The sequence below is a fragment of the Geotrypetes seraphini genome, chromosome 1 (genome assembly GCF_902459505.1).
Source record: "Geotrypetes seraphini chromosome 1, aGeoSer1.1, whole genome shotgun sequence".
Classification (NCBI taxonomy): domain Eukaryota; kingdom Metazoa; phylum Chordata; class Amphibia; order Gymnophiona; family Dermophiidae; genus Geotrypetes; species Geotrypetes seraphini.
Genome location: NC_047084.1, coordinates 201460034 through 201475661, shown reverse-complemented (window position 1 = coordinate 201475661; position 15628 = coordinate 201460034). Strand labels below are relative to the sequence as shown.

Here is a 15628-nt window from a genome sequence, read left to right as displayed (position 1 = left end):
GTATATATATATACACACACACACACATACTAGTCATATATCTATATCTATAGATAGATAGATAGATAGATACATAGATAGATATAGATATATATATAGATATATATATACACACACACACATACTAGTCTTTAAGCCCGTTACATTAACGGGCGCTAGAATATGTCTGTCTGTCTGTCTTTCTTTCTTTCTATCTCTCTCCCTACCCCTGTCTCTTTCTTTCTGTCTCTCTCCCTCCCGCTGTCCTTGTTTCTGTCTGTCTCTCTCCCTGTCTCCTTTTGTCTTTCTGTCTCTCTCCCTGCCCCTGTGTCTTTCTTCTTTTCTTTCTGTATATATGTACATACACACAATTCAAGTACTTACCAACATCAGTCCTCCGGACTAGAGCTGTTAGACACTCATTTTGGTTTTTCATGTTGAGATTCTCATACACAAGTTCCTACTTGGTGTAATATTACTAACTAGGCTAATCCTCAAAACAGCAGGTTCTATTTTAATCTCTGTACACTCCTTATTATATCCTAATGAATAGAATCTGTATCTTTAACCTTTAGTGGTATCCCTTCACCCTCACTATCAGTCATGGTCTACAAAACCTGAAAATGGAACAGTTCTAGGAATAGTTCTAACCTGAAGTATTAACACCTCTACAATGGAGCTGCAAAGCAACTAATCTGCAAGTATGAACATAGAAAGCCAAAACAGGACATGACTTGATGCTCAAAAAGGCTGGACTCTGAAATATTAGGAAATATTTCTTCACCATTGTTCTACGTTTCTATGATCTTGAGCAGCAATGCCATTTGTTTACTTAAAAAAATGACTGAGCAGTAAGGCTTCCCCTTATACTACATAAACTTCCTCCTCCGTATTCGCAAATTCTGTATCTACGGATTCGGTTATTCGCGATTTTTGACCAAAAAATATATTTTAATTTTTTGGGGCTATTTTTAGCACTGTAAGCTCCCCCCCCCACTTAAACCTTACCTGGTGGTCTAGCGGGTTTTAAGGCAGGAGCGATCTTCGCACGCTCCTGCCCCGTGCAGATCGCTCACAGGAAATGGCTGCAGAGATTACGGTCCCATGAGGTACTTAAATGTTTCGATTATGTCTCCCCTCTCCCTACGTTCCTCGAGAGTGTAGAGCTGCAATTTGTTCAGTCTCTCTTCGTACCAGAATTGCATACGATACTCAAGGTGTGGACTCATCACAGAGCAATACAATAGCATTATGATATTTATTGATTTATTCTCTCTTTCTATCCTAATGAATTCCTAATGTTCCGTTTCATCTTTTTTGTTCCCTGCCACACGCTGAGCAAAAGATTTTAACGATGACTCTTTAATCCTTTTCCTCTATGGTGACTCCTAAGGTGGAACCTAGCGCAAGGCTTCCTTTATTTGGTGGTCTCATCACAGTCTAGTTAATACGGAAGGATTTTAATGTAAGAACAATGTGTATGTTCTGTAAGTAAAGAGGGAGCACAGTTAGCCCATCTTAAAAACATGATTTACGTGTCACTCAGATGGTAAGATGGTCAGAATAGAATTAAAAAAAGAAAGAAAGAGGAAATTCCGTAGTTCATCTTGTTTTTCTTTTACAGACTCTTCAAAGTATATGAGCATGTGTTACCTTTATCATTTCTTCTGCTCCTGCAGTTTTATTCTGGGCAACTATGTCCCCTTCCTCATTGTATCTGATAAAACAGCTGTTTGATGCTAACAAAGCCATTTTGCCCTGGAGAAAAACATCAATAAGATTAGGTTCTCACATCTACAAGAAAGAAGATTATTGAAGTATCTCGCAGTTCTGAACACTAGGGTTATGCATTTGAACTCACAAGTTCCTTGCAAAATGATATATTACTCATCTTTCAACTCTACCTCCTTCCCAGTAGGCTTGCAACTGCCCCCTCAGTTTATACAAATGCAGTCAAGAACCACTGTAATGGAAGACATCACCTGAAGGAGGGCAATGGGGAGAACTCCCCAACACTATACTTCTATTCTGCTCTGAAACAAGTATAACATTATCAAAATTATACAAAACTGTTTGCAACCGGTACAGGCAGTCCCTAGGATAAAGAACGTCTGACTTGCATCCGACTCATACATGAACTAGGGTCCTGCTTCTCCCTTCTGTGTCCCAACGTGCCCCTCTTCCTCCTTTCTATGTTCCACTACACCCCTCTTCGTCCTTCCTTCCCTCAATTCTGTGTCTCAAATTTGTGCCTCCCTCCCTGTTCTGGCCAGTTCCCTCTTCCCAGTCGCACTTCTCTTCACAAAAGGGGCGTGCAGCAGCTCCTACACGCTGGCTGTGACAGACCCGGAAGCCATCCTTCTGACATCAGAGGGAAAGCTTCTGGGTCAGCCGCATGTAGAAACTGCAGCTGTAGCACTGTGGCTGGGAGGAGGGAGCCGGCCAGAACAGGTAAACACCTGTGGGAGGGAGGCACAAACTTGGGACATGGAATGGAGGGAGGGAGGGAGGGAGAGAGGCACTTTGGGACATGAGAAAGAGGAGGCACGTTGGGAGAGAGGGAGCACAAATTTTGGACAAAGGAAGGAAGGAGGGAGGGAGGGAGCATGAACTTGGGACATAGGATGGAAGACTGGAGGGAGTAAGGGAAAGAAATGCTGAGGTGGGGGCGGAAATAGAAAGGGAAAATTGTTGGGCATGGGTGTCCGAGTGAGAGGGAAAGAGATAGTGCACGTGGGGAAATAAAGAAAGAGGAGAATTGTTGGGCATAGGGAGGAAGAGAAATATATTGGACATGGTGGTGAGAGAGGAGTGAGGTACAGATGCATGGGGAAGAGAGAGATGAGAGGGAGACATGTTGGATTTGGTGGTGGAGAGGGGACAATGGGATGGATGGAAAGGGATGAAAGAAGGGCCTCAAAGAGGTGGAGAAGGTGGGAACAATACTAGGATTAGACTTTGGGAAGGAAAAAAGTTTTCTACTACTCTATGCTCGGAGGGAAGGCTTCCAGGTTAGCCGCAGGCAGCATATAGGAAACGCTTCCTGCGGCTTTGTGAAGAGAAACAGGGTTCAGTGCATGCTGGGGCTGGAGTCACGCAGTGTGGAAAGTATAAACCTCTTATCTTTTTATTTAAACTACGGTTCTTTATTTTGAGGACTGTTTCTTTAATGTTTAATGTTCTTTAATGTTTTTATAGATTGTGTACTGTACAGGAGAACATAAATACACACAGATTCTCATATGATCCAAGTTACATACAAATTCAACTTAAAAGAACAGTGTTAAAATGGAACTCGTTCTAGAAGATCTGTAGATAACTGATATATCTCAGGACTCATATACTACTGAAATTAACCCCCTCTTCTATCAAACTCCACTAGCAGTTTTTAGTGCAGAGAGCTGCGCTGAATGGCCCATGCTGCTCCCGACACTCATAGGAACTCTATGAGCGTCGGGAGCAGCGCGGGCCATTCAGCGTGGCTCTCTGTGCTATCACAGTTTTGTAAAAGAGAGGGTAAATCTTTAGTTCCTGTCTCTCTTAATTATCAATCTCTAGGTAACTCAATATTAGAAGGAAATGATATAACTTTAAAAGATATCATGCAAGCGATTGTTAAGATGGATAGAAATCTTATATAAGATTTCAGCATATGCAGATAATATTTTGTTTATTTGAGAAATCCAGAGACTACCATTCCATGTTTGTTGGAATTGATTGATAAATTTGGTAAATTTTCAGGTTACAAAATTAATTGGAGTAAGTCAGAAATTTTACCTTTAAATGTGTATTGTTCTAAAGGATTATTTGATTCTTTTCCATTCATTTTTGCGTTCTTTCTGTTCCCCGATGCAACAGGCCAGCAGTAACTACGGAAGCGCTAGGCAAGCCAGCCTTCCACCCCCCACATCCCCCCAACATCAATTCTGATGTTGGAGAGGAAGTTCAGGGCCAGCCAATTGCTGCCTAGCTGGCCTGGAACTCCCTCTCTGATGTCAAAATTGATGTCGGGGGGAAGGCTGCAGTGTCGGGAAACAGGGAGAACTCGGCGGCAATGGCGGTGGTGGTTTGGGGGCCTATTTCCAGACGACAGCCCCGGTGGTGGCTTGGGGAGAAAAAAAAGGGAGACGAAAGACAGAGAGGCAGAAAGGGAGACAAAAAGACAGGGAGGCAGAACAGGGAGACAGAAAGACAGACAGGGAGACAAAAAGAAAGAAAGTGGGGCAGAGAGACAAAGAAAGAAAGGGGAGGGGAATGGAGTGTATCGGGTGGCAGGGGGCAGGCAGAGAGAGAGGAAGAAAAACATAGTAACATAGTAGATGACGGCAGATAAAGACCCGAAAGGTCCATCCAGTCTGCCCAATTTAAATTTTTTTTATTTTTTTATTTTTTCTCCTTAGCTATTTCTGGGCAAGAATTCAAAGCTCTACCCGGTACTGTTCTTGGGTTCCAATTGCCAAAATCTCCGTTAAAACCTACTCCAGCCCATCTACACCCTCCCAGCCATTGAAGCCCTCTCCAGCCCATCCTCCACCAAACGGCCATATACAGACACAGACCATGCAAGTCTGCCCAGAGTTGGCCTTAGTTCAATTTTTAATATTATTTTCTGATTCTAGATCCTCTGTGTTCATCCCATGCTTCTTTGAATTCAGTCACAGTTTTACTCTCCACCACCTCTCTCGGGAGCACATTCCAGGCATCCACCTCCCTCTCCGTAAAGTAAAATTTCCTAACATTGCCTTTGAATCTACCACCCCTCAATCTCAAATTATATCCTCTGGTTTTACCATTTTCCTTTCTCTGGAAAAGATTTTGTTCTACGTTAATACTCTTCAAGTATTTGAATGTCTGAATCATATCTCCCCTGTCTCTCCTTTCCTCTAGGGTATACATATTCAGGGCTTCCAGTCTCTCCTCATATGTCTTCTGGCGCAAGCCTCCTATCATTTTCGTCGCCCTCCTCTGGACCGTTTCAAGTCTTCTTATGACCTTCGCCAGATATGGTCTCCAAAACTGAACACAATACTCCAAATGGTGCCTTACAAATGACCTGTACAGGGGCATCAACACCTTCTTCCTTCTACTGGCTACACCTCTCTTTATACAGCCCAGCATCCTTCTGGAAGCAGCCACTGCCTTGTCACACTGTTTTTTCACCTTTAGATCTTCAGACACCTGCTATCTGAATCTCGGAGAGAACGGGAACCAGAAGGCCTTAAGCATGCGCAGATGCTCAAGGCCTAGCGCTAAGAAGAAGGCAGATCATCGGGCACTGGCACCGGCATGTCCTGTGCGTTGGTGCAGGTGCCAAATGGGGGTAAGAAATGTGATCGGGTGGGTGGGTGGGTAGGTGCCTGGGGCATACTGGATCGTGGCGGGGGGGGGGGGGATGCGATGCAAGCAGGGGGTGCCGGATCGGGGGGGGGGGGTGTCTCGTAAATCAAGGCATGCTCGGTTTCCAAGGCACCGATTTTGCGAATGTTTTGTTCGTCTTGCAAAACACTCGCAAACCGGTGCACTCGTAAACCGAGGTACCACTGTAGTTGCTACCACTGCATGTTTTAAAGTCATCTTCCTTGACCTCTTTGAAAAAAAGCCCCGAATATAAATGATAATTAACATTTTCTCTGCGTACCGTGTACTTTGTAGTTTTAAAAATTTTGTTGGTAGATCATTTTGACTTGGTCATTTTAAAAGCCAAAAAAGTTTGGGCATCCCTGATCTAGAGAATATTTCCCAACCTAATATACAAACTGATAATATCTTGAGACACTCCCAATTCAGGAATTAGTGCAGATGAGGTATGGGATAAATTTAATGCCATAACTATTGAGGATTTAAATCCTCTGGTAACAAGCTTTTCTACATGTTCTTGTGTTTTAGATAAATGTCACTCATATCTTTCCTCTAAGATTCCAGATATCATAATTTCATGGTTTTTACTTTTCTTTAACAACCTGCTATCTGAACGGTCTTTACCACTTGAACTGGGGAATATTGTTATTACTCCAATTCCTAAACAACAGAATGATGATTTATCACAGACTTCTAACTTCAGACCAGTTGCCGAGATACCTTTCTTAACCAAAATTTTGGAAGCATTAGTTCATTAATCGTTTTTCCTGTCTATATGATACTCAGTTTGGGTTTCGACAGAAACACAGTACAGAGCTGCTATTGCTAACATTAACAACTAATTTAAGCAATGGTTGAGTCAAGGTTATCAATCTATTTTGTTACAATTCGATATCAGTGAAGCATTTGAGTCAGTCAATCATATTTTGCTGATCAACAAATTGAGTTGGGTATAGGTGGATCTGTACTTAATTGGTTTAACAATTTTTGAGTAAACAGGAATTATAGCGTACTGAAGGATGAAACCTTTTCTAGGAGCTGGGCTTCTTTCTGTGCAGTGCTACAGGGCTCTTCTATTTCTCCTATGCTTTTTAATATCTTTATGAGTACTCTTCAAAGAGTATGTTTGTCAGCCGAAGTTTGTATGCTATCCTATGCTGCTGATATTTTTTTTATTAATTTCATTTAAGTTCAAACAAGGAGGACATTTTCACTAAGATCACTGATTGCATGAATAGAATTGGAGATTGGACTTCTACTAATAAGTTTAAATTGAATGTAAATAAGATAAAAGTTCCTTGGTTTCATAATTCACTATCTTCTGTTCATTCATTTCTTACCCTGGCCGCTTGGTGATCTGTGCTACCAGTGAATTTACTTTCAGCTGAACAAACAGCTGTTAAAATCCAAAGCCATGGGGTAAAGCTTGGCCATAGTCTTGGCCACTCGTAGGGACCCCTCTGGACACTTCCAGTGATCAGTGACTAGCTTTGTGAAGTCAGGATGTGAGGGAAAGAACATATTTGGAGTTGCTGAGTCACTCATAATTGAATACTGTGACAGAGGCTGGTGGAAATTCCAGCTTCAATTCATGAAGTGAATTAGCTATTACCGGTGAGCCTAGAAGCTCTGATGCCATGAACAGCTGCACCACTGTGGGATCGTCCCCCTGGTCCAGGGCCATCACCGATTCTTGTCTGCTAGTCTCATGCAAAGGAACCTTCATCCTGGGACAATAAGGAAATGGAATTGGACCTTCTATCCTCCCTAGTCCAGCACCAAAGTCATCATCTGCCCTTGGCATGGGCTGAGGACTAATCCCTGGTGCCACCCCCACTGTTGTGCCTTCAGTAGATGCTGGGGGACCCCGGCAGTTTAAATAAAGCATTCCACATCAGGCTCGCACAGATGGTCTCGATGACCCTGACAGGGACTCCATGAATGTTCTCCTGGGCTCTGCAGCATTCATGCATCTACGCTTAGCCAAATCTCCTTCGGAGGACTCTGGAAAGGGATCTTCTCTGGGATTGAGCTTCCTGCAGATCCCCAGCCTTGGAGGACTCAGAGGAGGCCGAGTCAAAGGCTCCTATCCTTCCCCGCAGCATGCAGCAGACCAAGACACCTCAGCTGACCATTTAGCACAAGCCTGACATGATACAGAAGTAGAAAGGCCTGAGGAGTCTATCCCTATTGATTTTAAAAATAATCGAGGGGTTTTGAGGCAAATGGCTCTAGAAAAAAAAGTTTGTTTAAAATTCAAGATGGCCACTGCCTGAAGTTCAAAAAAACCCCATGCTGCTCCTTGTTACCCTGGGCAAGTCACTTAATCCTCCACTGCCCTAGGTACATTAGATAGACTGTGGTAGGGAAAGTGCTTTAGTATCTGATTTGTAACCCATTCTGAGGTCCTTTGGGAGGACAGGCTAAAACATGAAATAAACAAACCCAAGCCAAGCTGGGAAGGAGCCAAAAAGGCTGCACTCAAGCTCCTGATAAAAATCAGGGATGTGAGCAGCTACTGAGGGGTTGGTCCCCAAACTCCAAATGTATTACAGCAGGCGGAACCTGCTTGCATCAGACTTCCACTGCACAAGTTTGCATCTTCTTCCAGGCAGAGGTCCTTCTGGGCACCAAGCCTCCAACTTAAAACGAGGACCTCCCTCCCCCACTCCAAAAATAATAAAAACCACAGAGCATATCAGAAACACATCTGAGCAACTTGCTTGCAGAAGAAAAATTGAAGGGGTCTGCTAGCCTCAAAAAACTTTGGTTCAAAATCGAGAAATATGGACTCTTCAGGGTGTTTAGCATCTGAATTGTGCCAGATTTCTGCTAGATAGCACCTGAGGAGTGTCTATGCTCCACATGCCGGGGGGGGGGGGGAGGGAAGAAGAGAGGGGTGAGCTCCGTGCAGTTAGCCCCCTCTGGCCATTCTAGGGCCCCTAAGTTGTAGGGTTCCCCTTCTCTTGAGCCATTGGATAGCGACTCATCTTCTTTGGTGAAGCGCCAGTGCACAGGAAACATAGAAACATGATGGTAGATAAAGGCCAAATGCCCATCTGCAGTAACCATTATCTCTTTCTCTCTCTAAGAGATCTCACGTGCCTATCCATGCATCTACCATCCTTTCTGTAAAAAAGTACTTCCTTAAGATTACTCCTGAGCCTATCACCATAAGAATAGCCTTAATGGGTTAGACCAATGGTCCATCAAGTCCAATAGCCCGTTCTCATGGTGGCCAATCCAGGTCCCTAGTACCTGGCCAAAACCCAAGGAGTAGCAACATCCTATGCAGTCTTATTCCAGAGCTTCCTTTCAAATGAAAGAGACTCAACTCATGCGCATTTAATCATGTAGGTATTTAAATGTCTTCATCATATCTCCCCTCTCTCGCCTTTCCTCCAAAGTATACATATTGAGATCTTTAAGTATGACGAAGACCATGCACCATTTTAGTAACCTTCCTCTGGACCAATGCCATCCTTTTTATATCTTTTTGAAATAACCTCAGAGAACGTCCTTGGGGGGTGGGAGGATGGAGTTTAGTGCTTGTCTGTCCCTACCAGGCTTTATCCATGCTTATGTTTGAAGTGTATATGGGCTATCAGGGTCCATCTAGCTCCACTTTTATTAACTCAAGGTGTTTCGCTTCTCTCTCAAGCTATTAATCCTCCCATGGCTCCGCAGTCTCTCAACCCCGAGGTCCAACTGGAGGGTGACTAGGATGAATGGAGGTCAGATTCCATGCCTTTATTACCCCGTGAAGATTCTTTGATCTTGGAGGATGCTAGGCCCCAGCAGGGGTCTCCAGATCAGGAGCCTCTGATGCTCCTGAACTAGGGGGGAAGACCTAGCGGTGTGCCATCTTTTCAAACTGGTGGCTTTGCCAGAAGTTACTGCAGAATCCCTGCGGATTCTGTACTTGTGATTCTCCTCAGACTGCTGCTGAACATGATCAGCACTAAACCACAGTCTACCTGCATTCCTTCTCATCCGGACATCACCATGATGCTGACAGAGCAGTGGGATATTCCAGAGGGTCTTCTGTGGGTGGCATGGACCATGACTAGGTTGTATCCCCTGACTCAGAAATTTTAGGCACTTTTTGTCTCACCTAAGGGTGGATTCCTTGGTAGTACAAGTCATCCACCAAACTTCCTTATCTAGCGAGAATGGGGTGATTCAAATCCTGCTTCAACCTCCATTGACCCAATAACAAACTTCCAAGCCCCCTTTGGGAAGTGGAATAACTACTATATCAATTACAAGTTGTCTTGAGCTTGGATTTGAAGAGGCAAGTAATTAAATCAAAGCCAAATCCAAGTTGTTCTGTACCTTACCTCCTGAAAAACAGGTTCCCATTGTTCTCTGGATCCTATGGCATCTGAGCGTCCTATGACCAGACCATCAGAGTTAATTCCAAGATACTTTCCATAGCCAGATTTCAGTGCAATTCTTATGGAAACAAAAACAAAAACAAACCAAAAGCAGAAAATGAATTCAAAATGAACTCGGCACTTTCATACCTATTACAATTTCAAACTTATAACTCCACTAAACCCCGGACTATCTGTCTCGTGCTAGATTCAGGAGACTATTCTGGTAAATCCCATCCGTAAAGAATCATATGCTGTTTGTACAGAAAGGAAGGATGGATTGGGTTCTTACCTCGATAATCCTCTTTCCTATAAACAGCATACAATTCTTTATGCTCCGCCCTGTCAGATGTCTGCGTCAGCTAGTAAGCTGGAAAGTACTTCCAACGGCTTGGCTCAAGGGCAGCCAAGGAAGAAAATCGGAATCTTTTGAATGGCAGCATATTTGTTAGTGCCAGTTGCACTGAGTGTGCAAATGAAGGAAGGAGAAATACACCATTGTGTCACACTCTTAAGTGAGCACTTTTTAGCTTGATATAATTAGTGTTCACTGTCAGGATTTAAAGTTCCAAGTAAAAAATGCCCAGCACTTCTGCTCACAGTGCTGGTCCGAGGATCCCAACACACATAGTAACATAGTAACATAGTAGATGACGGCAGATAAAGACCCGAATGGTCCATCCAGTCTGCCCAATCTGATTCAATTTAAATTATTATTTTTTTTTTTTCTTCTTAGCTATTTCTGGGCGAGAATCCAAAGCTTTACCCGGTACTGTGCTTGGGTTCCAACTGCCGAAATCTCTTAAGACTTACTCCAGCCCATCTACACCCTCCCAGCCATTGAAGCCCTCCCCTGCCCATCCTCCTCCAAACGGCCATGCACAGACACAGACCGTACAAGTCTGCCTAGTAACTGGCCTAGTTCAATCTTTAATATTATTTTCTGATTCTAAATCTTCTGTGTTCATCCCACGCTTCTTTGAACTCAGTCACAGTTTTACTCTCCACCACCTCTCTCGGGAGCGCATTCCAGGCATCCACCACCCTCTCCGTAAAGTAGAATTTCCTAACATTGCCCCTGAATCTACCACCCCTCAACCTCAAATTATGTCCTCTGGTTTTACCATTTTCCTTTCTCTGGAAAAGATTTTGTTCTACGTTAATACCCTTTAAGTATTTGAACGTCTGAATCATATCTCCCCTGTCTCTCCTTTCCTCTAGGGTATACATATTCAGGGCTTCCAGTCTCTCCTCATACGTCTTCTGGTGCAAGCCTCCTTTCATTTTCGTCACCCTCCTCTGGACCGCCTGGACACATATTAGAACACTTTCATGTCACTGACAAAAACCATTCTGGATGATCATATTCATATGGAACATCACTACCGAACACTTATTACTTACAAGCATATCCAAGTTTTAAATAAACAAACTCAAATTATATTTAAATTATATAGTAAATGCTACTCACCTAGAATCTGACAACTTAATTGCTGTAAACTGTTCAGGGAGAGCTGGGCCTTCATCACCTAAACATGAGAACAAAGTAACATGTATTTCTTCTAGTATTAAAAACAAAGGACTGTATCTAATGAAATGTAATAGGGTTTTTCCCCTTAATCTTACAGTTCATTTTGTTCTGCTTTCAATTCCATCAGAACGAAAGCTGAGACTGGACATTGCAAGCTTTCATTTACAATTAGGCAAGGAGTTTTTTTTTTACATGATATCTCTTCCTCCCTACCCCAGTGTATGAAATCTAGTCACTGTAATGAAGTCTTGGGCAACACACCAATGCTCTTTCTGGAACCCTTCAACCATAAGCTCTGCCAGCCAGCAAGAACTATGCAAGGTTACCAATAGGAGGGAAAACTAGCAACATATGATTTGTATTCTGAGGCAGCTGCATTAACTCCTGCCTGAAGTGAGAGTACAAATCAAAAGGTGTATACATACAACTAACCTAATATACTTAAAGAGTTACTTGTACCTACTCTCCCATTAGAAAATCTGACACTGTCACTGCAAGTGCTTTGAGACAGCTCCCATAACTGGCCCTTGGTAGTTTCACCCCATGTTGTGCAACATAAGAAAATAAGCAGTGCCTCTACTGGGCCAGACCAGAGGTCCATCATACCCAGCAGTCTGCTCATGCGGCGGCCCATCAGGTCCAGGACCTGTATAGTAACCCTCCTCACCAAGATAGAACAATGGACCACACTATTCAAATTAAAACTGAACCCAGAAAAAACCAAAATCATCCTGGCAAGTCCTACCCACAAGCTAACAAATACGTCTTTGAAATTAAATGGCCTAGACTACCCAATTAACCCTACCATCAAAATCCTTGGAGTCATACTGGACCATTGCCTTACCTTTGAAGATCATACTAGCGCACAGGTTAAACAATGCTTTTGTACCCTCTGGAAACTTCGCACCATTAAACGCTACTTCGACTTCCTCTCCTTTCGACTGCTGGTCCAATCACTAATCTTAAGCATCTTAGACTACTGCAACATTATATACCTGGGATCCTTTAAGAAAACCATCAAACGCTTGAGAATCGTACAGAATGCCACCATTCGCCTCATCTACGATCTCAAAAAATCAGATCATGTAAGCCCTTACTACAAGAAACTGCACTGGCTGCCAATGGAGGCAAGGATCATCTTCAAATTTGCTTGCCTCTGCTTCAAAACCTTAACAGGCTCTTCCCCAATCTACCTATCAGGACACTTTGAATTTTCAGGCCCCACTCGCACACGTAATGTCTACCTGTTTGCCTTCCCTTCCCTTCCCTAAAAGGCTGTCTACAAGAGATTCCTTGACAGATCCCTGGCATTCCAAACAGGCAAATGGAATAAATGCTTAACCACTCTCATTTCACATTCACCCTCCTATCAAACTTTCAGGAAATCAATCAAAACCTATCTCTTCGACAAATTTCTCTGACCCCCTCCCCATCTTATACCCATGCCTTGTATCTCTGATATACCTCCAGATATACCTAACTACTCCTGACATGTTAAGATAATCGGAATATCTTTTATGTAATTTTGCTGTCTATGTACAGTCTCTTCCTCTGTTAACCGCTCTGAACTGTTATGGTACTGTGGTATACAAAAATAAAGTTATTATTATTGTTATTATCTATACCCTTTTATCCCCTTTTCCTTCAGGAAATTGTCTAATCCCTTCTTGAACCCCAATACCGTACTCTGTCCTATCACACCCTCTGGAAGCGCATTCCAGGTGTCCACCACCCTCTGGGTAAAGAAGAACTTCCTAGCATTGGTTTTGAATCTGTCCCCTCTTAACTTTTCTGAATGCCCTCTCGTTTTTGTAGCTTTCGAAAATTTGAAGAATCTGTCCCTCTCCACTTTCTCTATGCCCTTCATGATCTTGTAAGGAGGCTATTAGAGAAGCAGGTAGAAATAAATTATTTGCCCACACAAAAAAGATGTTTGAATAAATATGCCAGGATGGTGGTTACTTCAGGTCTGTGCTGGTGGGAGTCTGGAAAGTACTCGCAGCATTTTGTAAGTTGTCTGCTTATTATCAGAACCTTAGGCGCACAAACTTATTTGAGTACTAACTTCTAACTTAAATAGGCACTTATTTTTACAGCTACACTAGTATTTTATAAAGAAACTAGTCTTATAGCCCGTTACATTAACGGGTGCTAGAATATGTGTGTGTGTGTCTGTCTTTATTTCTTTCTCTCTCTCTCTCCTTAGCCGCTTTCTGTATTTCTCTCTTTTTTTTTTTTCCTTGGCTGTCCACCACCACCCCTTGCCTGCTCCCCCTGTCCATTCTTCCTTCCTTTTACTCCCCTGTGTCCACCTCCACCCCTCCACTGCTCCCCTTATCCAGCAGCAGCCCTTCTCCCTTTGTTTTACCTCCCCCCTATCCATGCCTTCCTTCCTTTTTCTGCCCCCCCTGTCCATCAGCACCTCTTCCCCTTTCCATCAACCCCTCTTTCCTGCTCCCCCTGTCCAGCAGTACGCCTCCCTTTTACTGCCCCCTCTATCTGCGTAAATGGCATTAACAGGCCCTCCCTTTGAATTAGCGCTGCAAGGCGCTTGAGGGGGGGGTCTCACTTATTTCCTCTGGGTCCTGTCATGTCTGCAGTTTGCTTTTAGACTCGGATGAGGCATGCAAACTGACCTTTCAAAATAAATGAGGGCGCTAAACACAATACAAATGACTCCTTCCTAGGCACAGTGTGGGGGGGGGAACCCCACTTGTGCGTTAGTCGGGTGCTCAGCATGCACAGCCTGGCTCCTATTTGCAATATCCTTCACTAAAAAAAACCAAAACACAGGACACTATGCTCGCCCCTGTGAGCCTGCAGGAAAGGGAGCCTGCTGCTCATTCTCTTTAGTGTTTGCCCTGTCCGCATCTCTCATTCAACTCCCCGTTAGCAGAAGCCCCTGCCCGGCCCTCCCCCACCCCTCCCCGGCCCTCCCCCACCCCTCCCGTTCACACCAACCAACCTGCCCGGTCAAGCTGCGGAGCGTCGCTCCCTTCGCCACCCATGGACTAAAGTGTTTCCCTCCCCAGCCGACCGTAACAGTCGCTCCCCCCCACCCTCCTTCCACACGCCCGCGCTGCGGCCCTCTAGGAGTCAACGGAAGAGAGGTGAGTGGAGAGCAAAGAAGAGGCGCTAGTAGACAAACTGTGAAGAGAGAGAAGGGGAGAGGGGGTCATAGGCTTTTTCCTCCCTCCACTGCGGCGGGAGCCTGAGCCGGCATAGGCGGTTGAGGGGGAAGGTTGTAGTCGGAGCTGCTAGGCTGCAGCGGATGGGGAGTGTGATGGGGCGAGTGCATCTTCTCCCAACAACCAACTTCAGATTTCAGTTTGTCCATCTTCCACTGTGCCAAGCCCTTTTCGGCATCTGCCCTCTGCCGAATCCCGGGTCTGCTCTCCTTCCCATAAGTGCCGGTCCCTCACTCCGTGCCATCTAGCGCATGCGCACTCGTGCCGCCACAGCGCGACAGATCAGGGAACACGCGGCGCGAGTGCGCATGCGTGCTTAGCATTTTATTATTATAGATAGGCACCTATTCCATATAGGAACATATTTACAATATAGTCATTTATAGGCTTGACCCTCCCCATCCTCCTAGTGTGTATAGGCCAGTTTAAAGCTTTGTAAGCTGCCAATTTCTCAGTCAGCTATAGACTCCCCACATAAAGACTCATTTCATCTGAAGTAACATAGAAACATAGAAGATTACGGCAGAAAAGGGCTACAGCCCATCAAGTCTGCCCACTCTGCTTACCCACCCCCTGTCTATGCCCTAATGACCCAATTTCCTTATCTTGACCCTCGTAGGGATCCCACATGGGTATCCCATTTATTCTTAAAGTCTGGCACGCTGTCTGCCTCGATCACCTGCACTGGAAGCTTGTTCCAATGATCAACCACTCTCTCTGTGAAGAAATACTTTCCGGTGTCGCCATGAAATTTTCGGCCCCTGAGTTTGAGCGGGTGCCCTCTTGTGGCCGAGGGTCCCTTGAGAAAGAAAATATCATCTTCCACTTCGACACGTCCCGTGAGGTACTTAAATGTTTCGATCATGTCTCCCCTCTTCCTACGTTCCTCAAGAGTGTAGAGCTACAATTTGTTCAGTCTCTCTTCGTACGAGAGACCCTTGAGCCCCGAGATCATCCTGGTGGCCGTCCGTTGAACCGATTCAATTCTGCGCACATCTTTACTGTAATGTGGCCTCCAGAATTGCACACAGTACTCCAGATGAGGTCTCACCATGGCCCTGTACAACGGCATTATGACTTCAGGCTTTCGGCTGACGAAACTTCTATTGATACAACCCAATATCTGCCTTGCCTTAGATGAAGCCTTCTCCACTTGATTGGCAGTTTTCATGTCTGCACTGATGATTACTCCTAAA

At 44.3% G+C, this 15628-nt stretch overlaps 1 protein-coding gene across 1 annotated transcript in view; it reads right to left on the bottom strand.

The window, feature by feature from the left end:
• Positions 1 to 15628, bottom strand: part of FRG1 (FSHD region gene 1) — a 54060-nt gene that overhangs the window by 24497 nt on the left and 13935 nt on the right. Inside the window, exons 4-6 of the mRNA XM_033943927.1 lie at positions 11185 to 11242; positions 9678 to 9792; positions 1633 to 1737 (exon numbers count right to left, since the gene is read on the bottom strand). Of these exons, the coding sequence (XP_033799818.1) occupies positions 1633 to 1737; positions 9678 to 9792; positions 11185 to 11242 (278 nt within the window). The remainder of the gene's footprint in view (positions 1 to 1632; positions 1738 to 9677; positions 9793 to 11184; positions 11243 to 15628) is intronic.